We start from the raw sequence: 22,543 nt of genomic DNA on the forward strand, positions 1-22,543 counted from the left end.
GGGGGGGGGGGGGGGGGGCAGTGGTGAGAAGCAGTGGTGGCGACAGCAGTGGGAAGGAAAGCAGGGAAAAGGAGGCAACAGGCAGGGAGCAAGTGGCAGCAAGCAGATAGGCAGGTATGAGTGCAGCGACAGATGGGCAGAAGCATGGGGCCCATGCCAGTGCCCTGGGGCCAGGGCTGGCAGAGGCCCACAATGGGGCAGCAGGAATGCGGGGCCCAGGCCAGCAGGGGCTCTATGGAGTTGGACTGGCTCTCCCTTCTGGCACAGCCCAGCCCAGCCCAGCTCCATACAGCCCCTGCCAGCCTGGGCTCTGTGTTCCTACCATCCCACTCTGGGGCCCCTGTGGGCACTGGGACGGGCCCTGCAATCCTACCCAGCTGCCGTTACACTCATACCACCCACCCATTTGCTGCTACTTGGCCCCCCCACCTGCCGCTGCCATTTTCCCACTTTCCTGCCCGCCATCGCTGCTTCTCTCCACCCTTTGCCCACCCACTGGCTGTTCTGGCACCACTTGGTTTCCGGTTGAATCACTGGACCACAGGACTCTGCAGGGGCCAGCCTCAGCAGCACTGCATGAAGCCAGCCAAGAATCACGGGGGCTGGGCTGACTCCTGCCGAGTCTTGTGGTCTCAGCCATGTAGCTGGCACATGGTGCCAGAGTGGTGAGCGGGTGGGGAGGGGGCCACAGGGAAGTGGCAGCAGCAGGTGGGAAGGTAGGGAAGCGGCAGGAGAAAGGCAGCGGTGGCAAATGGGGGGGGGGCAGAGGCATTTGTCAAGGGGTGGGGCCACCCATGCAGCCCTTGACTTCTTGCCAAAACTCCGTAGGCGGCCCTCCAGCCGAAATAATTGGCTGCCCCTGGTCTATGAGGTGCAAGTTTACCCTGTCATCTTGTCCAACTTCAGACTACCATGGCTAGGGTGCTTTAAAGTGGCCATTATCCCAGGACTATATGCATTACAATTTTCTTGGTGAGTGGATAGAAATTCTAGGAATATTCATGATATTGCTTTACCCTTCCATTTCTGCTTCTTCTCTTACCTTTATTTTGTTTTCTTAGACCAGGGGTGCTCAACCCCTGGCCCACAGGGCTCCCCTTGGGCCTGAAAATTTGGTGGCAGGGGAGCTGTGGCATCAATTGCTGCTCTCTTGCTGCCCAACTTCTAGACCCATGGAGAGCCCTGCAGGCTAGGTAACATAGCCATGAGCAGCCTGATCCTGGCAACCTGGGCTGGAGAGAGGCGGTCCAGGGCCCAACCCAGGTGTATGAGGACAGTGGATATGGCACGGTCCCAATTCTGGCGTGGTGGCCCAGGGCCCAAGCTGGCCCATGGACTGGTCCTTCACTATTCATCCAGCCTGTGAGGCCAAAAGGAAGAGCTTTTAGACTGTAAGATCCTGAGAACAGGGTCCGTCTCATTAGGTGCATGTGCTCAGTACTGTATAATGAGGCCCTTATCTTACAGGCCTCCAGAGACTGCTGTAATACTGAATACCATTACTACTAATAAAAATTCATAAGTACTACAAGCCTGTTGCTGTGCTTCTCCTAATTCTAACAGTCCATGGGTAGGGTATAGCACATAATCTGCCGTTTTGACTAGCACCACCTGGCAGCTCCCATCAACATGCACAGCAGCATATTATGTTCAACTCCCTGGCCCACAGACCCATATTATCTGGCCCTAAAGGCTCTCCATTGGTCCAAAGATTTGGTAGCAGAGGCGGTGGCCACTCCCATACTGCCAAATTTTTAGACCCACAGGGAGTTTTGCAGGCTAGATAGCATGGCCCTGCATGCCAGATCAGGCACACAGAGACAGGAAGGCAGCATGGGGCTGATACAGGTGCACAGCGGCCAGACAAGACAATGCAGGGCCTGATTCAAGTGCACGCAGGTGGGGTGGAGGCAGTACAGGGCTGCGTCCTGGCATGTGGATTAGTCCCGCACCAGTCACCTAGCTTTCAGGGCCAAAAGGTTGAGGACCAACACGTCCAAACTGAATGACTGTTTAGAATCAGAAATGCTGTAGTAAGGTTGGAGTGTTGTTGTAGCCCTGATGGCAGAGAAACAAGGGATTTTTGCTTCTTGCATGGATTCAGGAAGAGATTTTATAGATGCTGATTTGTAATATTCAGTTAAAAATGCAGTTAATTGTTTTTATCAGTTACTTTAAATACCCTCGAGCCCTTTCCTATTTTAAAAAGATAAGTGTACAGAAAAGCAAGTCAAGGGGTAAGGATTAGTCTACATAAACAGGGCAGGGTTAGCCAGGCCAGTGAACTGGCTGAGGCCAGGGGGGAGAAAGAAAGAAGTGTACCTGAGTGACACCAAAAATCACAAAATACTTCAGGATATGCAAGCTAAAAGGCAGTATGGTACAAGCTATCCATCTTTCCTTTTTACTGACTTTCCCCAGCTTTGAAAGATTTACTGCTCCCAGCTCAGAACAGATGTACCTCGCTTCCCTTGTATGCATGCGGCACATGCTCACTTGTTAACAAGGATGAAATTCCTGCTGAGCACGGGGAGAGCTGGGATGGAAAAATACAGCTGAAAGTCCCAAGAAATACTAACCTGATATACAAGATATGAAGCCCATAGACATGCTGTGGTCTGTATGAGGGACGGTCAGAGAACTGTTTATCAACTACAAAATGTGTACAGTTTTTCACACTTAAAAAGGAACAGTCTTCAGTTGCACTGCAAAACAATCAGTGATTGGGGGAGGGGGGGGGGTACTGGAAACAGCTCCAAAAGCTCTCAAAAAACAACTAAATATTTATTGGGAAAGTACCTCTGCAGCTTTCAGGCTTAAATTCTCACTTTATTCCTACTACCACTTTCTTTGCTTCCAAAATTCTTACATTCAAGGAGCAGTTCCTATGGATCAGCATTTCTCAACCTGTGGGTTGTGACCCAAAAGTGGGTCACAAGAATATATGAAAGGGTCATGAACAAACTTTAAAAATGGATCAACAAACTTTAAAAATTGATTCTCCTCTAAAGGAGAAAAAAGCATGGCTTTCCCTTTGCAGGCTATTAGAGTATCAGTGCTTGGGGGCCCCCCCCAGCCCCACACACCTATACCCTGCCCCACACACTGGGGGCTGGTGCTGGCTATCTATGTTTACAGATAGGTCCTGGTACAAAAAAGGTTGAGAATCACTGCAATAGATGGACAAGTTCCAGCCCCAGAAGAACTGAAAGGGTAGGGTTGTTAACTGCCAGTGAATTTACTGACTTGTCAGTAAAAATCAGGCTAAAATGGCTGTCAATAAAGTCTGCCAAAAAAAAAAAAATTAGCTATCAGTAAAACACTAAGCAGGAACAGATCAATCAGTGCTCTGCTCAGCGGAGCAGAGCCATGCCAGTTGGTGTCTGAGCAGGAGCACAGGATGCTGAAGGCTGTGTTCTTTCAGCCATGTGCTACTACTGCATCCCACGCTGCTAGCAATACTGCTGGGTTATAGGTAGGCTTCTTTGGGAACCCATGCTGGGACAGGGAGAGCAGGGGGGTGTAGGGGGCAGAAGTGGGTGGCAGGAGGGGAATGAGTAGGGGAGCACAGTGTAAAACCATCACTTCAATTATGCAGGGCTGCCAACCCAGGAATTTTTATTTTTGTTTTACTGCAGAACTCTTTATGGACAACCAAAGTTTTTCTTTACTATGATAGGGCATTTATACACTTATACATACTTTCCTCTCCCATGACACACCGGAGATCTGCTGCTTCAAAGCAGACTGCTGCCATTTTCTCAGCACTGAGCTCATTTTGCCATTTATACAACTGCAAGCATTGCAGCACCAGGCACTTTTCTAAGTGCCCAGCGCTGCAGCACTTGCACGTGTAAAAATGTCCGTTAATGTTAAAGCCCTAAAATTTGAACCCAGCCCTTCTAACTCAGGCCTGGCAGAAGAGTTACATTTACATTATGTAAAACAAATAAGTAAAAAAGGTTGGCTGCCAGTAAAAATCTTGCAGACTGCCAGTAAGAAAAAAAAAAAAGTTCTCTTAGGCTGGCAATAAGGTACTACTGGCTTTCTATGTTTTGTGCTGTGGCTCCATTTGTCCCACCCCAACCCCACCCAATATTCAGAGGCTTCCCCAGACTCTAACCCATGGAGATACTCATTTCTGAAATCCCAGTAAGGCAGAAGTAGAGGAAACCCCCAGAGTATCAAAAAGGTAAATGCATATGCACTGGCAAGAACATTAGAGAAAGACCTGGTCCTCTCATACTACTAGAGAGGGAGGATTGGAAATAAGAAGCCACCAAGCATTCCGCCTGGTAGGGATGCATTATTTGGAAAAGCCAGGCACTGGGTTAAGGGTGAAGCCACGGGATTCTTTAGCTAGATTTACCAAAGCCTTTCCCCTCCTGAGGGTGAGTTTGCATCAGGCTCAGAGGAAGTGGTCTTAAAGCCAAGTGGCTCTTTTTAAATCACAGCCAGTTTAAGGGCAGGAGGGAATGTGATGATCTCCTCCATAACAAAGATGGCAGGGTGTCACTCACAAATTCTTACAGAACTGGAGTACAGCCTCCTGGAAAGACATCCATTGCCAAGAACGTTTAGATACCTAGCTGGTGAAGCCTTTAGAAAGGGGTTCAATTATTTGATTTGTCCTGCCCCCAAGAGCTGTGCACCCAACCCTCAGATTTAAAAAAAAATCTCTCTCTCTCAAAGTCCACTAAAAAAAAAAAATGGAAAAAAAATTATCTTGTAATCATTCTTGAAAACTTAGCCCAGATATTTTAGGTAAATTTTGAAGGTCCAAAACCTTTAAGCCACACTGGGCCTCAGCTTTCGCATTTGCTGCATTTCACTGATGTTCTGTCTACGTTTCTGGTATCCCATCCATTTTTCAAAGCAGGCAGAACCTTAAGTGTTTAGTGTGCCTGCCAGAGATGTAAAGTAATATATTACAGTATCTGATGCTAAAAATAACTTCAGCCGCCCATCAGACCTTGTATGCAGAGCTTCACCTTGTTCCTTAGGTATTTGAAAAGCATAAAAGTATCAGTGTAAGGCAGGGGTGGGCAAAATGTGGCCCACCAAGCCATTTGGCCCACGGGGCCCCTAAAAAGTTTAGAAAATTAATATTTATCTGCCCCTGGCTGCCTGTCATGCGGCCCTCAATGGCTTGCCAAAACTCCGTAAGCGGCCCTCTGCCCAAAATAATTGCCTGCCCCTGGTATAAGGCTAGTGTATGAATCTTGCACAATTACTGCTGCATTTTCATCCTACCATACCACTCTCGTACAGGAAATGGTAAGTACCCTCAGTACATGATTACTCATTTTCCCTTCACCCACCTCATGTTCACAGCTCTTCTCATATTTTTTGGTGCATTACTGAGAGAACGATCCCAAAGACCTAAATAACTTCAGCTCCTACCAAAGAAGAGAGATGAAATGTGTGTCTATTACTATGTGGAACAACATTTTCCACTGCGAATTCTTCAGCCATCTGGGCATGCAAAGGAACAAGGCTATTTCTGAAAGCCGGCGGGAGGCATGGGCTTTCAGAGGTCACGTGCCAGGTGGGCTCTGTGCTTCCACCACCATGGGGCTCCCAGCACTCCAGCTGGGGCAACGAGCACAGTGGCATGCGACTGGACAGCTGGTGAATGGGGAGGGGAGCACCCACCTGTAGCTGGGGGGCAGGGGTTGTGGGTGGTGTGGGCCCCTCAGCCACATGCCTCCCCATGGTGCTCAGCCCCAACCACAGGCGGAAGCAGCAGCAGCAGGTGGCGGGCCCTCAGGGTGCTCACGGCTGCGGCAGACAGAGCCCGCTGGTGGCGCGGAGCTGAACGTGGTGGCACCGAGCTCACACACTGGCACGTGCCTTCAAACCAGACAGGACAGGCTCCGTGCCAGCACATGAGGCTCACAGCACTGTAGGTGGGAGCTGTGCGCCATTGGGCTGGGCCAGCTCCATGTCTCTATTTGCAGCTCCTGGGATTCATCCGGAGCCACATGCCACCATGGGGCTCTGCCTGCCATGGCCATAAGCACCCCAAGGGCCTGCTGCTGCTCCTAGCACGTGGACCAGGAACCATGGGGAATACTGCACTATCGGGCTGGGTGGGCTCCATACTTTCATGCATGGCTTCCCGCTGAAGTGCTGGAAGCCCCACATGGGGCACGAAACTGGCTCAGCCTGATGGCTCATGGCTCCTGCCTGCATTGCCGCAAGCCCTACACGCTGGCACAGAGTCAGTCTTGTCTGGGAGGAAACCATGCGCCAGCAGCCGTGCCGGGCCAGCGCCATGCTGCCACATGCAGCTCCTGGGACTCGGCCAGAGCCACGCACTGCTGGGGGGGCTCTCCCTTCCGCAGCCATGACTGCCCTGAGGGCCCACCGCCTGCTGCTGCTGCCAGCGGCAAGGACTGTTGGTGGGGGGCAGGGCCCGCAACCACCCGTACACACCCTCATAGCCCCACTTCCCCCTCCTACACACACAGACCCAAACCCTCATAACTCCCCCACAGAACATACAAGCGTAGGACTTTATTTTGAACTATTACGCAAATCGCCTCTACAAGCACTATGCAAACACACACAAAATCAGGACAACATTTTTTTTTGAGATAAAATTAAAATATGTATAGTAGATGTTTGATTTTTGGTATGTTCCCCCCCTCCCCGTTCCAAGATGGCTACCCCTCCGCCCCTGCTGCAAAAGGAGTGCTTTCAGGGGCAAGAGGAAGAACTTCTGGTGGCAAAGGTCAGGAGTCAGGGGGTGGGGCTGCTAGCTCCAAGGGAGTGACCAGGGCTGGAGCTCCTGTCAAGGGGTGGGGCTACCCTTGCAGCCCTCCACAGCTCACCAAAACTTGTTAAGCAGCTCTCCAGCCAAAAGAACTGCCCACCCCTGGATTAATGCCTAAAAGGAAAGGCAAAAAAAACCCTGAAGTACCAAGAACATGCGATCAGCCCATAACAAAGGAAAAAACATTCTGATATTATAGCTTATGCCTCTAGTTCTGTTCATGGCCAAAATATACAGTTCCTGTACCTTGAACGAGAAGGAGTTCAAACAGGAATCTGTAGATCCTTTGCTTTATGAACAGATTGTGCCCAGTTGAAGAGACTACAATGGTGTGAAGAAGATACATAAATTGATGGTATTATTGCTAAGACTGCAAGAACAGGCCTGAAGTGTGCTTAACAATAAGGAGTAGGCGTTCTAGTGAAATCGTTCACACCACAGTGTTAAACATATATTTTATCTTGAGATATTAATGCAGGGGTGGGCTATTACTTCCGCTGGAGGGCCACTTTATGAGTTTTGGTGAGCTGTCGAGGGCCACAAGGGCAGTCCTACCCCTTGGCAGGTTCCTCATCGCTTGGTCACCATCTTGGGACCAGAAGTCCCACCCCAAACCCCTGACCTTTGCCACCGGCAGTCCCTCCCCTTGCCCCTAAAAGAACTCCTGGGGGTGCCATGTTGGAACCAGAAAAAAACCAAATCGCACACTAAAAATCAAACACCTACTACACCATCATTTAATTTTATTTAAAAAAAAAAAAATGTGTGTCCTGATTTGTGTGTCTTTGCATAGTGTATATAGGAGGTGATTGTATAATAGCTCAAAGTAAAGTCTTACTCTTGTTTATTGTGCATGGGGGAGGGTGTAGGGGGTTCGAGTGTGTGGATAGGTGTGGGAGGGTGCGTGCGTGTGGAGGGATCCCCTCGCCCCCCTCAGGTTGTCTTTGACAGAAGTATATAGCAAGTCTTTTGCTGCGAAGAACTTGGAAAGATAACAAGAGAGTAAGATGCTTTCTTTTTTGAATGGATTCCCATTTGAAATCTCTGGGTTTATCTTGCAAATGCCACGTAGGTGTTTGCAAACCTAGCTGTACTAATACTAAGCAGAACCCCACAGCACTCTTAAAGGATCTCATGGCACCTTAGTTGAGAATCCCTAATCTACACTAAAAGAGATAATAGTAGAAATAAACACAGCTGGAAGATAAGAGATTCTATTTTCTCCATGCACCCTCTGTAAATACGAACACAATACAGCTAGAAAGAACGAGGATATGGGCTGTGGCACCTGGTAGGAGAATCCTATTGGTGCCCCTTGGCACACACTCTGTTACAATTAAATGATAGACAAAGCTGCAGCATTGCTGGAGGACGCCAATGTTCAGCAGCTCACTCAGCTGAAAGCCAGAGTGTGGCAGTCAGAAGACCAGAAGAAAACTAAGTGGAGAGGTTTGGAAGGCAAGAGCTAACTAGGGCTCTGCTGCTGAACTGTGTAGAAAATAAGGGCAAGTACTCTATGCTATGCCGCTTTACCACATCTCAGTTAATCCAGGTGTAAAATGGAAATAATTTTTACTTTCCTCACAAGGATATTAGGAGGCTTACTGTGTATTTGTAAAGGGATTTTAACTTTTCCAGAAGCATGATAAGTAAATATTAGCATGTGCCACCCGTCTAGAAAAACCCATTATTTGTTCTCAGATACCTAAGGGATCTTTGAAACATTTCCTCCGCCCATACATGGTAATGAAGCAGGCATTTTGTACATGCTTACCATGTCCTTCAATTCACCTTGTAGGCTAGAAAGACAAGGATCTCATTTTCCAACTCCCTGTTAAAAGGGTTGCAAATGGATTCCAACCTTTGCTCTTTGGATCTTGGATACCAGGAAGAAAAAAAGCAAGCCACCCTCAGTTTGGTGGTTTGAAGTTTCAAGCTATGGCAAGGCTCTCCCACACCCACACCCACCTCCACGTTTCATCCTTGAAGGAAGTAAAAGGGTAGCGTATTCATGGAGACACAGAGGGCAGGGAAACCATATGTTCTTAATCCATAACAATGGTGTAGTCAGAAGTCTGGGCAGATTTGCACCTTTTTAAGACAAAAATCAGAGATGTATAGCATACAAGGCCACTCTTGAAAACAAAGGGCCAAATTTTATAGATGATATGACAGCTTTTGAATAGCACAGCCCTGATATCTAGTTTCCAGGGTTGATGGGCATCAAGAATGCATGTCAGGAAGGTTGCAGATTCAAATTCTTAAAAATGAAGCCTGTAGTCATCAATCCACAATACACCTTTATAAATGTAGAGGGTTATTAAAGTCGCCATATTCTAGGCTTAAAATGAACCAACTCTTAGAGACACTGCAGATGAAAGACAGTCCTACATCTGCCTACTGCAAGATTTCTACAACTTTCTCTGGAACATGTTACTGGACTAGATCAAATACGGAATAAGGATGCTTGGGCTCCTAGAAAAATCTCTTCCTCATGCATTCAAGCAGGTGCTGCCTTCACCAATACCTGCTTCAGAAAGCGGCTTTGCTGGGAAGCGTCAATAGAATTAAGACCTACTGCTAATATCTAATAGACCCGTTGGCAGAGAGAAAGTGGAACAGCATTCTGTAGTCTCAAATTTGTGCTCCAACAGTCTATTTGCTCAACATTTATTTAACTGAGATCGTTGTTCCTTTTTAATGATAAATCTAATACTTCCACAGGGCCTTTTATCACAGGATCAAAATGCTTAACAAGATACTATACATATTGCAGCAACCTGAAAGAAGAGAAGTATTACTTAGGTTTACAGGGCAGAAAATGACCCATTCCTTTCTTCCAACCACTAAGATAGTGGTCTCCAAAGTGGGGTGCGCAAGACGATCCATTGGGGTGCGGGAAGAAAATACTAGAACTTCTATTTATATTTATTTTTTTTTTATCTAAAAGAAAAAAAAGAAAGAAACTTAGCTTTACTAATATTTAATATACGGATTGACACTGGCACCCTCACTTGGTCCATACGTCAGACGGTCACGTGTCACATATGGTATGCGAGGTATCCTGAGGGAAGAGTGGGAGTTCCACAATGTGGAGGTACAGTGTACAGTAGTCTCCAAACTTTGTACAGTGTTACACTGAGTAGTACATGTATATAATTTATAAATAAATAAATATACATATATTGTGGGCGTGTGCTCAAAAATTTTTTTACTGATAGGGGTGCGTGTTCAAAAAAGTTCGGAGACCACTGCACTAAGACATGAGCCTTCTCAACCCATTTGCATAGCCATGTCAGACCATGCACAACAGCCTCCTTCCATGACCCAAGTCAGATGCAATTTGCAACATGGGTATAATTACATATATGCATACATACAAATATAGTGGCTAACGCATGAATCTAACTAGTCACCTAAGGCTGACTTAAGAAAGCAGCTTCAAAACTGGGTACCTAGCTCTTGGATTGGGTTTGATTCTGTTTCTGCTAACTATCCACCATGAAAAGATCCCAGTCCCACTCCAAAAAAAAAAGGGTATTTAGTTACCGCACAACCAAAGAAGAAATACAAGCAAGTATATCTGACTGTATATCATCTAAATATATGTAGTGTTAGCCATCAGCATTTGATTACACTGGGATTTCTCAGGGATTCTGATCTACCAAAAAGCTCCCGCCCAACCAATCTTAGGAGAGCCTCTTCATAAGGCAAAATTTAGTTTGTTTATTACCAGAATGGAGCTCAGCGTCTCATCCTATGGATTTACAGAAGTACCACAAAACATCACTATCTTACAAATGCACACCACATAAACCACTCTTTATCTGACCTATCATGAAAACAAAATGACTCTGGGAAACTGTAACTTAAGCTTTGGCAATCATCACTTCTTTCTCTCACTGTCAAAAAAAACCACAGGGCCCCAATCCAACCTAATTGCAGGCGGTGTCACCGCAACAAGAATAGAGCCCAATGCTGGCAAATCCAGTTTGATAGAAATCTCCAGCCTGCTGAAATCCCAGAGCATCTTTCAATAGTAATCTGCAGCAATGAACTGTGCTTGTGATATTCAGGAAACACCCAAGGGGTTAAACAAACTACTCCTATTAATTACAGTGAAAATCTGGCACCTAAATTCCCTATACTGTTTGAAACATCTCAAGCTGCGCCTTTCTGAATAAGATCAAGTCTGCATGCTTGAAACCACAAAGGGAGGGAAATTAACTTTTCCACATGTACAGCTCCAGCACACAAACAAAACAGTCTTCCTGTCTTTTAAGCAAAATCACCTCCCACTTTTCTAGCCAGACTTAGTTCACACCCTTTGGTTCGACTCCAGCTGACAGCCTGCCTCCATCTGCTTCCATGCAGCCTTTTCTTCACTTGACTTTGTTTGGCGTTGCTTGTTTTAAAAGACAGATCCTTTCCATACTAGGTGATTTCTCATTTCACCATCATCTTAACCCAGCAATAAAAAAAAAAACTCTAGGCCTGGTGGGCAGAAAGAAATTAACTAAAGCTAAAAACAGAGCATCCTGTTTTCCAGCAAACCCCAGACCTTCCAGAGGGGCAAGCCACATTTAAATATCTGTGTAGTATCACAAAAAACACATTTGGCCCTGGAATAATCACTACCAATTCAAGTTAATTGCCATTTAAGTCTCATGTACAAAATACTATGCCCCAGTTTAGATTTGAGTGAGTAATTGGTCCTGGATTAAAACAGCTGCCTGTTTTTAGACTAAAAAAGAAGAGAATCTTGAACAGTGGTGCTCAACATTTTGGCCCAGCAGGCCAGCTGAGTGGACATATGGTGCCACCACACACCAGGATTGGGCCCCCAAGTATGGGGATCAGGTCCCGGGCCACCCCCACATGACTAACAGTGGGCAGGGCCACAGATCCATGAAGAGCCCAGTGGGCTTGAGGACATGGCACCAGGGGCCAGATCTGGCCCACAGGCTGGGTATTGAGTACCCCGATCTAGAAACATTCAAGGAAATAATACTTGGACAGGGGGAGGGTTGGATATTACAGGCATGAATATAGTCTTGAAGTGCCACTCCTCCAAGACAGAGACGACAAAGTGGTCTTATATTTTCCACCAGCTTTTCCCATCAGCCCCTAATCATACCATATATGCCCACCACAGGCAACAGAAAATAGCTATGTGCTGTCTGGAAAATTGAATTAAGAGCAAACTCTTCCTTCTAATTAGACACCTTTCTGGTAATGCAGCCAGCATGTGCTCCAGATCTGGAAAGCTGCCACTGGCTGCATTAGATAATAAGCTGGGTGATGCTTCTCAGAGCAAGTCAATTTTTCTTTGGTTATGTTTAATTATATAGAAAAGCCGCTAATTTGGCTTCTGGCTTTCTTCAGCGCCCCAGGGACCCTTTTTCAATTGGGTCAATTCCACTTTGGATGAAGACAGCACACTTCCATATCCAGGACTAAACTGCATTGTTCAGTTTGTGACAGAGCCCAAGATTCATAGATGTAGAGTCGGAAGGGACCCAAGTAGATCTTCAAGTCCGACCCCCTGCCAGGGCAGGAGAAAAAACTGGGCTCAAATGATCCCAGCTAGGTAGGCATCAAGCCTCCTCTTAAAGACCCCCAAGGTAGGAGCCAGCACCACTTCCCTTGGAAGTTGGTTCCAGATCCTAGTTGCCCTGACTGTGAAGTAGCGCCTTCTAATGTCCAGCCTGAACCTACTCTCAAACAGCTTAGATGCAATGGTGTTTGGGCTTCTCGAGAAGAGCTTATGAAGTAGCATGCAGAAGAGGAACACAGGATCCCAGATGAGTCTGATACCAGTAATTTCATCATCTGAGATGAGAGAAAGACAAGGTTCCTTTTTTTAAAACAGGTTTTTGGCAATTTCCGTCTAGTTTCACATTTCAGAAGTGCTCAGCACCTCCCAAAAATCTCGTCATTGCCAGCAGAAAAGTGGGTACCAAGTGCTTTTGAAATTACAGCTGCAATTCATAACAAACAACAACAACAACAGATTATGGGACTTCTTTTCCCTTGCTTGCTGACTAAAGTTAGTTTAAAACTACTTTCTTTCTTCTCCAGGACAAACTATTTGTTAGCATGCAAGGATGTTGCAAAAAACTCAGCTGAAACTGTTTTTGTTCCGTCTTGCACTTGTTTTTTGCCAGCAATGCCTGACCTCAGTGCAGATACGCAAATGAGCGTGGGGAGCTGTGGAAGGGCAAGAGCAGAGTAGCTTTGCATACAAATGAGTTTGCCTAGTGTCAGTCCTGAGAACCCTGGTGGGTACCACAGTTTAGCAAGGGACTGTAAATGAGTGTCTAGGTCGAGTTAGATTTTCAACCTGTGGGGCAAGGTTTTTGAGAGAGAAGAGCCTGGAGGTGCTCAGGCCTTCTGTCAATGCAGCCCCACTTTCACAGGACATGGAGACTCTGAAGACCTTCATGCGAACAGAAGCCGAAGGCAGGGTAGAGATGCACCTTATAGACTAACTAAAAGCAGAGATGTGTAAGCTTTCATAAGCCCAGAGCTCACTTCTTCAGATGCTGTGAAAAAACATGCACACAGCCGTCTATCAAACAGATGGATTGATGAAAGTTAATGTCTGTGTATAGGATACTTCTGCCTCTAGACCAATACAGCTACAACCTGGATACTTGACGCATGGAAGAGATTGAATTTTAGTGAATTTTTAAAAACGAAATCTTCATCATTTTACAAGGAGGAAGCAAGTTTGACCACCTGAAACCCGAGACCCTGCTCCTGCCTTTGTTCAAGGCAATTTGCGTCATCACCGAGCCTCGCAACAGAGCTCAGAGAAATGCCTGCCCAGAAGAGCATTCCATCTTTTTACTCTTTGTGAAATATGAAACACCTTAACCAGAAGGAATTATGACTGTGTCCTGCTTGCCACCAAACAACTTTGAGGCAAACAGACTATTCCAACTTTTCTCCGAGTCTAATCTCCATAAAATGAACTGTTCCAAACAGAAGATTTTATGACACCTTCAACTCTCCTATGAAATATGAACTCTCCATTTCTACCCAGGAGAACTTGTGCAATCTTTTCTCCTATGCCTGAAGAAGGGTGTTTGTGCCTAAAAGGTTGCAATTAAAGAATTTTTTTTTGCCAAAATCTAGTTGGTCTAATAAAAGGTATCACCTCTACCACAAGTTCTGATTCCTTTTGCATCTAGACCAATACAGCTACAATCTGGATACCTGAGCTCCACCCTGCTGCTTTCTGCCTGACTTCAGACTAACACTAACCACCTCTCTCCACAGCCAGTTGTAAAGCTTCAAATCCAAACGTTGAAGACACTTGACATTAAGTTGGCATCAGCTAGCCCCATTTTATGGCCAGCCCATTAAGTTTTAGGTCTCTCCAAGCACACTCCAAAACTGGCTGGTCATAGAAAGCCGACAGCCAAACTCTTCAGAGCAAAAAAGGCAGGACCCAGTCTCAAACCTTCTGCCTGGTTTAGAAAGGGGTAGCTAACCTATAGCATGCAGGCCACAAGTGGCACAGGCAAACTGTGTGCATGGCTCACAGACTGAGGCAGGGACAGACAGCACAGCAACAAACAGGGCAGGAAACAGAAAGCAGAGAGGCAACTTGGGCAGGAGAAGGGGACTGGAGTGGCACTCAAGGAGGGTGCAGGGCTAATCAGTGGCACGCCTGCCAAAAGATGTTGGACCCCACTGGTTTAGAGCAAAAATGACAATGCTAAAAACGTACACACTAAGTGTAGCATCTGCATTGGGCACGACCTGCATCCTATGGCTGCCATTGTTGTTCTGGGAAAAGACCTTTAAGATAGGGGTGCACTGATAGAGATTTTTTTGGGCCAATACCAGTGGCTGACTTAACAAGCCGTATCAGTCGATATCAATCTGATAGCCAATACACAGCCCTACAGCGTGGAGAGCAGTGATTGGCTGGTAAGTCTGTTGTGGGGGAAGAGGTGGGGGGAAGAATGGGGCGTGGGGGGCAGACAGAGGCCCCCGCAGTAAGGGAGGGACTGGGGCTGGGGGAGAAATAGGCACTGCCCAGTTGGGGAAAGGCAGGGCATGGGATGGAACAGAACCACAGCTCATTGGAGGGGTGGAGGGGGGGGGCTCCTACTGCTATGCACACCCAGGGAGGCCATGGGGGGAGGCATGTGCCCCTAGATCTGCATGTGGGGCAGGGCAGGCTGCCACGGCAGGCTAGGGCCAGACTCTTCCCAATGAGGGGTGGGGCTGGGGCTGCGGCTGTGCTCGGGGTGGGCAGCAGCAGCACTGGGAGTGGGGCTATGGCGAATTTTGGGGCAACTGCCCTCCAACCTCCCTCCCAGCGCCACCACTACCTGCCCTGAGCGCAGCCCTGACACAGCCTCCCCACTGAGATAAACCCAGTGCAACTTCGGCCCCAGCCCACAGCAGCAGCCTGCCCCACCCCATACACAGAGCCAGGGGCACACCCCCCCATGCCCTCCCGGAGTGCATGCAGCAGCGGGAGCTGCCACCCCTCCCTGCACCACGGCTCCATCCCATGCCCTGCCCCACCCTGGCTGGGCAGCATCTGCCCCTTCCCCAGCCCCGGTCCCACTCCTTTCCTCACTGCTGGGACATCAATCTGCTCCCCCCACCCCCCATGCACCTTCCATCCCCCTTCACCCCTTCCCCCACAACAGACTTAGCAGCTGGACCCAGCTTCTTTCCACACTGCCAGGCTGCATTCCTGATTGCCTGCATATGCGCAGCTGCAGCACAGCAAGGGGGCATTTATCAGCCACATGAGTCAAAAAAGCTGATTGCCAGTATTCTCAATTTTCCTCACATTGGTGCTGATCTAATATGGGATTGATGTATCAGTGCACCTCTACTTTAAGAAGAAGGTACTCACTAAAGCCCTCTAATTCCACTCCACAAGTCAGATAGCAAATCTTCTTTGCACACTGTTGCCACTTGCCAGGTAAATCTGCTCTGCTGGGATTCCAGGGCGACAGCTAAACAGCCCCTGTGATGCTGGGGGACTGAGAGTTGAATCTGGAGGGATCTGGGACAGAAGTTCAATAAACCAAGATAACCAGATCAGTTCAGTCTGATGCTACATCCATCCAGCTTTATCTTAAACCAGTTTTGGCCATTTTGAAAGCGGTTTAGGTGCACTGAACTTCTGTTGTGTTATTAATTTCAACCAATTTCCAGACAAGGTCCTTTGGATAAATCCAGTATCTTTTATTAGACCAACTCAGATAGTCGGAAAAATTCTTCTTAGCAAGGTTTTGGGCACAAATGCCCTCAGACCATCTGTAGATGCTTCCTCAGCCTGATGGAGGGCATTTGTGCCCAAAAGAACCATAGAAGTCGGGTCGGGAGGGACCTTGCAGATCTTCAAGTCCGACCCCCTGCCTGGGCAGAAGAAAAACTGGGCTCAAATGATCCCAGCTAGGCAGGCATCAAGCCTCCTCTTAAAGACCCCCAGGGTAGGAGCCAGCACCACTTCCCTTGGAAGCTGGTTCCAGATCCTAGCCGCCCTAACTGTGAAGTAGTTCTTACAGATGTCTAATCTAAACCTACGCTCCAACAACTTGTGGCCGTTATTCCTTGTTATGCCAGGGGGCGCTAGGGGAAACAAGGTCTCTCCCAAACCCTTCTGGTCCCCCCTAGTGAGTTTATAGACGGCCACCAGGTCCCCCCTCAGCCTTCACTTGTGGAGGCTGAACAGGTTCAGGTCCCACAGTCTCTCATTGTAGGATCTGCCCTGTAGACCCCAGATCATGCCGGTGGCCCTCCTCTGGACCCTCTCAATGCTGTCCACATCCCTCCTGAAGTGGGGTGCACAAAGCTTGCCAAGAAGAATTTTTCCAACTATCTGAGTTGGTCTAATAAAAGATACTGGATTTATCCAAAGGACCTTGTCTGCCTATGTCCTTAGACCAACACGGCTGCAACCTACACCCCTGAAACTGATTGCCAGTCATTTATACCAGTTCATGTGTAACTTCTTGTCACGTTATAGCTAGGGACAGAACAGAATAAGAAACAGAACATGATACTTCCCTATGAAACAAAGCAACCTCCTACCAAATGGGATGACTGTCATTTCCTATACGAGACAGAGGTGGCTGCTAACAGGCAAGCTGGCTCAGCAATTAGGCGCTTGTGTAGTTCCCATACGTCCTTCCTGTCAATCCTAGTACTGCCAAAAAGGATACCTTTCCCTTCCCCATTCCCGAACCCAGACAACTGTCAAGAATGACAGGAAGCTATAACAAAAAAGAAAGAAAAAGCCACTGTCTGAAGAGATAACTGGGAAGGAACAAAGAGGGGAAAAAAGTGAGGAAAATGCAATAATGCCATAATAAAGTTCTTAAACAGAGATAAGGAAGTTGGTACTCCTCTCATTTTAAGGGAGAAAGCCCTATTTTTTAGGGAGCAAGAAGTGGTAGCTGCATAACTGAAAAAAATACATAGTGCTACATTCACTTTGCGTTTGGAGTCATGCCAGGAATGAATCTGGACCATTGCATGATTCTGGTTTAGGTTTCCATAGGGAGATGATATAGGAGAAAATACACAGAGCAGCAAGGGTGCTCCCAGTTCAGCCTGAATCCAAACTGAGTTCAGGAACACCCCAGTTGATTCAACAGGAGTACTGAATATAAAGCCCCAGGAAGGCAGTCTTACAGTTAAAGTATCTGACAGACCAAGGTTTTACTTCCAGTTTGACCAACGACAAAATGCATCCCCGGATGTCACTTTCCCACTCATAAAACAGGGCCAATGACTGCATTGCTGGGGGCACAGTACATCTTCATAATCCCATGCTAGCAAATCCTCCAAGATTTTTTTGGTGATGTTATTGATATGCACAATATTATAGAAAGAATGCTGCTTCTTAGCATGAGGGGAAGGATTAAAGACTAAAAAAAGTAATGGAACAAATAGGAAATTCCCAATATAAACAGAATCAGGCTTTGGGTGATAAGGCATCTCCTGTTTACACACCCAGCAAGTCAGTTAGTGGTGCATTGTCTGATAATCATTGCTTCTTGGCCTGGGTGGGGACTTGGTCATGTAAATAGAGCACCTTTATGGATGGTGCTTTTTAAGTAAGAAAGCCCCAAGTGGTTTAGGACTTTTTAAGTTTCTTTACCAGATTTCCCCTTCTTTGAGCTCCCCATCATCACCACTGCTTTTTCTGGTTGCTAATAAGGAACACTGTTGCAGAACTCAGTGAAAATGGGAGTCCATGGGGTTTTTTTTTGTTTTTTTTTAAATCTCCCTGCTAACCAGTGTAAAACTGCATCTCTCAAGTGGTGCCACTTTGCAGTGTCTGATCAGCACCCAGAGGTGCTGTGACCTCAGCTTAAAAGTAGACTGAAGGGTCAGACATAGCCATAAAGTGTTCATAAACATTCGCAAAACATTAACTCTAAAACCAAGGGACACAGTCAAGAAACTGTTAAGCAGTCATCTCATTCTGGCAAAGGTGCAAGAATTGTGCGTCATCTGAACTGCCAACCTACAACAAAACCGCAACAGCTTGCACTGTTTTTCAGTATGATAACTAGCTACAAGAGCTTCCCCAGGCATCTCAGGGGGAGGGAATACATGTGAAAAATAAGCAGCTAAATTGAACAAAAGACATCCCCCCCCCAATTCCTATTATTTCTCCCGGGAATGGGGGTGGCTCATCATAAGTTAGGCAGTAACACTATCCTGGTGACATCCATAAATGTACGCATGTAAGAAATGCAAGGATGTGACCAACTGCTGACTTAAACCAAGTTGTGTATATTGACTATTCTCCTCCCTAATTGCTGGAGCCCTCTGGGATGCCCTTTCTGGACAGACACAGGGAAGACAGCTTGTTTCCAAATAGTAGGAAAAAATATTTCCCAACTTGCACTGACTACAGAATACAACTTAAAAACCAACAAACCCAAACCCTTCTTGAACCTGCAGATGAGGCAAAGACTTTTTCTGAGCGGTGGGGTGTGGTCCCTGCAAAATTCTCTAGGCAGGGGGAGAGAGAGACAAATGGGAAGAGTGTGGGAAGTAGCTCCAACGGCCAATTCTTTTAAGACACCATCACCTGCCTACTTTATCCACCCAGCAAGTTTTAACCCCCACCCCCTCCAAGCTGAAAACTGTTCCCGGCTAAGGCAAGGAAGGCTGGCATCTGAGAGCCTCTGAGAACTACATCTTCAAAGCAGCAATATGTAGCAACGTCAACCACAACAACAGACTGTGTCACTTAGGCTGCAGTCAGTCTCTCTCATTCCACCCATTTTCCAAAACACAGAAGAATCCTAGCACCGGTTAAGAGTATATTTTAGGAGCGCCTTTTCACATTTCTCATTGCTTTGAGCCATTTCCATGTGTTGTCCAGAACCAAGTGTGCTGCCTGTATTAAAAAGTTTGGCAAAAATCAAGTGGTCTTGAATATAAAAGCCTGTATACATGGCACACAGTTAAAGGGCACAGTTCTCATTCTCTCTTGACATGACAAAAAGACCAGAAGAGATCAACTTTCAACCCCAAAGCCCTGGCCTCCACTACATTTTCATATATTTTGGTAATTAATGAGTCTCAACTTTCAAATCAGTTAGAACCTAAGGGAGGGCACAAAAAAAACCCAAAACACATACCACAGCACTCACAAAAATAAAACCTTTCCAAGGGACTTAAATCTCAATTATTACATAGCTGCAGACCTGCATATTGAACACAGGGGCATGCCCCATCAACCTAGCAGGCAAACAAGTAGGCTGGCTCCCAAGCATTGTTTTTTTCCCCAATGCAGCTCACAGGTGGTTTATTAAGTTTGCAGAGCATCTGCACACGCAGCAAACCAAACACATTTGCCATTTCAAAAGAAAGAGGAGGGTGGTACAAATTGATTCAATTATTATAATCAGTTATTGTAGCAGTGGCTTGGGGGAGGGGAAGAGATGGCTCCCAGCTTTGGATTTCTGAGCAAGCTAGGCTCTGTTATCAATGCAACACCCATTTTTGGGGTGAGCCAATCCTGCCTCCCCGCTCCATCTTCTCCACCTAAAGGTTGTTGCTGTTCCCTCCCCAGATCTCATGCCCCAGAGCTGCTAGAGGGAAAGGAGAAAGCTCTGTGTCTCTCTCCTGCAGAGGATGGGAAAGTCAGCTCCTTTCTGAGCCTGCTGCATTATTTTGGTGGCAATCTGACACCAGCCAGGAGCAAGAGAGAGCAAGCTGAAAGATAACAGTCACCTTCCTTTCCTTCTATCCCCCCACCCCCCTTTCGTTTTCCCCAGCCATTAAATCACATGCAAAGCTGCACCCCAAGCAAATGCACTCACCCAGAAAATAAAATTGAAGACAAACAGCAGATATTTGATGCACTTGGTACAGCCTTCCACTCCCATTGCTAAAAATTTCTGCGAGCAAAGCTGCCTGCACCCTGTGGCCTGATAAATCAGCGCGTGAGATGCAGCTGCTGCTCTTGCAGAGGCTGATCACAGCTTCTCTTCTTCGAGCTAGAGCACAACATAGGCAGAAAACTGGGCTGCTTCTCTGGCTCCTCCTGCTCGAGTGACACCCCCTCCCTGAGATCCTCCCACCCAGGCACAGGCCATCTTAAAAAGGAAGCTACCGCCTCCTGGGGGTATCTACCCCTCATTTCCCTGCAGCCTGTGCATCTGTTCTCATCCATAAAACAGCGATAGTGACAACCACAGTGAATGAACTGAAACTGTAAACCCCCAAATTGAGGCTAGGACTAAGAGACTACGACTGGATTAGGGAAAGGACTGTGAATGGGTGCACAGGTGTATTTATTGTAACGGGTGTGGGGGCTTTAAATATGGTTTAAGGTGTGTGAAGAAAAGCTTGTCCTGGATGCTGCATCTATCAATACATTAAAAAAAATAGTCTTTCCTGATCCATACCCCACAGACACAGAAAGGGAGAGGAGCTACCATCCAGACAGCACTTGCTTTTTTCAAGTCACCCAGCAAACATGAGCAGAGAAGGCTTATGGAAAAGTGGTCTCCACCAAAAGACCCCTCAGACTATAAGCAGCTACAGAAAAAAGTAAAATACTGATGCTCTGGTGGATAAAGGTTGTAGCCATGCTGGTGTACAAAAACAAGCAGTCAGTGTGCTAGAGGCAATATTTTTATTAGACCAACTAGATTTTTATTTTTTTTGCAACTTAGCTGGTCTAATAAAAGATATCACCTTTAGCACACTGACTGCTTGATGTTTTGATGGTTCTCAACCAGGGTGCCATGGCACCTTGGCTGCTGCTAGATTGGGGTGGGCAATTATTTTAGCTGGCAGACCACTTAACGAGTTCTGGTAAACCGTGCAGGACCGTACACACAAAATATTTTGGGTGATCTCATTTCAACAAGTTATAGGTAAAAAAAATTTAAAAATTAGATACTAAAAATCATACATCTATCATAACACATTTAAATTTTATTTAAAAAAATATGTTTTATCCTGATTTATGTGTTTTTGAGTAGAGAAACAGTTGCATAATAGTTCAAAATAAAGTCTTACTTCTGTATATTGTATGGTGGTGCTCACGTGGGTTGGGGGGAGAGACTGCCTGCACATTAAGTCCCAGGACCCAGGCAGAAGTGGGGGGATGGAGGGAGTGGGGAGCAGGGGGTACATGCAAAAGAGCTTATCTGGGCTGTGTGGTGCAAGGGTGATCTCCACCCCTCCCATCCAGCCCATGGCTCTCCCAGCTGTGCTCCTTATGAAGTCCAGCCCCGCTCACTCTTGCCTAGGGCCAGGGCCTATCAAGTGGGGGGGCCAGGAGGGCCATTTGGCCCGGGCCTCTCATTCACAGAGGGCCTCAAATTTAGACTTTTGAAACTATCTCCAGATAAGGTTATACATACAGACACTGACAAGGTTGAAAGAAGACGACATTCATCATACAACTTTAAACTTGTGTCCCATTACCGGGCCATACTGCCTGTAGTGCACTATGAATTAATATATTTTTAATATACCAGGAGCCTCAAAAAACAAAAGTGGCCCGGGCCTCTCTCGACCTCTGAGAGGGCCTGCCCTGGGCAGCCTATGCTGCACTCCTTTCTGCACCTGTTGACCACCCCAGTCCTGGCCAGCATGCACAGCTTCCCAGCAGGGCTTCTCCTGATGTGCCTGCAGCTACCCAGGTATGCTCAGTGCCCCCCTAGCCCCAGGGGCTTCTCCTCCTCCTGCCCCTGTGGCACTGCTCCAGGCAGCAAGTAATGCAGAGAAGTGGCTATGGTAAGTGTGGGGACACATGTTTGGAACCACACACCCAGCCAGACAGTGGCAAAGCTGCAGCTGGGCATCGCTTGCCCCAGTGCACAGAGCTCCAGCTCCTAGCTGCCGTCCACCCACTCCACTCACCTGACAAGATAAGCAGGCGCCTATGGGTGGCCGAGCGGGTGGAAGGCACCCAGGAGTTGGAGTCCCATATGCTGAGGCAGGAGCTGCCCGACTGCAGCTTCCCCACACCTGGCTGGGCATGTGGTGCTTAGCACGCAACTCCACCCAGCACAGCCACCACCCTTCCACATGCTACCTGCTGCCCAGAGCGCTGCAGCAGGGGCAGCAGGAGGAGAAAAAGCCACTGGAGGCATAGGGATCTGAGCAGTACCCACACAGCTGCAGCCACTCAGGGAGCAGCCCTGCTAGGAAGCAGTGTGCACTGACTAGGGGCCAGGGCCATCGATGGGCACGGGCAGGAGTGCAGTGCAGGCTGACCCAAGTGGGAGTGGACAGAGCTTGGCA

The 22,543-nt window shown here is 47.3% G+C and overlaps 1 protein-coding gene across 1 annotated transcript in view; it reads right to left on the reverse strand.

Annotated features, from left to right (window-relative positions):
* The window catches only part of CD81 (CD81 molecule), a 153,983-nt gene extending 133,671 nt beyond the window's left edge, over positions 1–20,312 (reverse strand). The window contains exon 1 of the mRNA XM_019519729.1: positions 20,104–20,312. Coding sequence (XP_019375274.1) covers positions 20,104–20,169 — 66 coding nt within the window. The 5' untranslated portion in view covers positions 20,170–20,312. The remainder of the gene's footprint in view (positions 1–20,103) is intronic.
* Between the last annotated feature and the right edge of the window lie 2,231 nt (positions 20,313–22,543).

This window comes from Gavialis gangeticus, unplaced genomic scaffold (genome assembly GCF_001723915.1).
Source record: "Gavialis gangeticus isolate Ggan-Ray unplaced genomic scaffold, GavGan_comp1, whole genome shotgun sequence".
NCBI lineage: Eukaryota > Metazoa > Chordata > Crocodylia > Gavialidae > Gavialis > Gavialis gangeticus.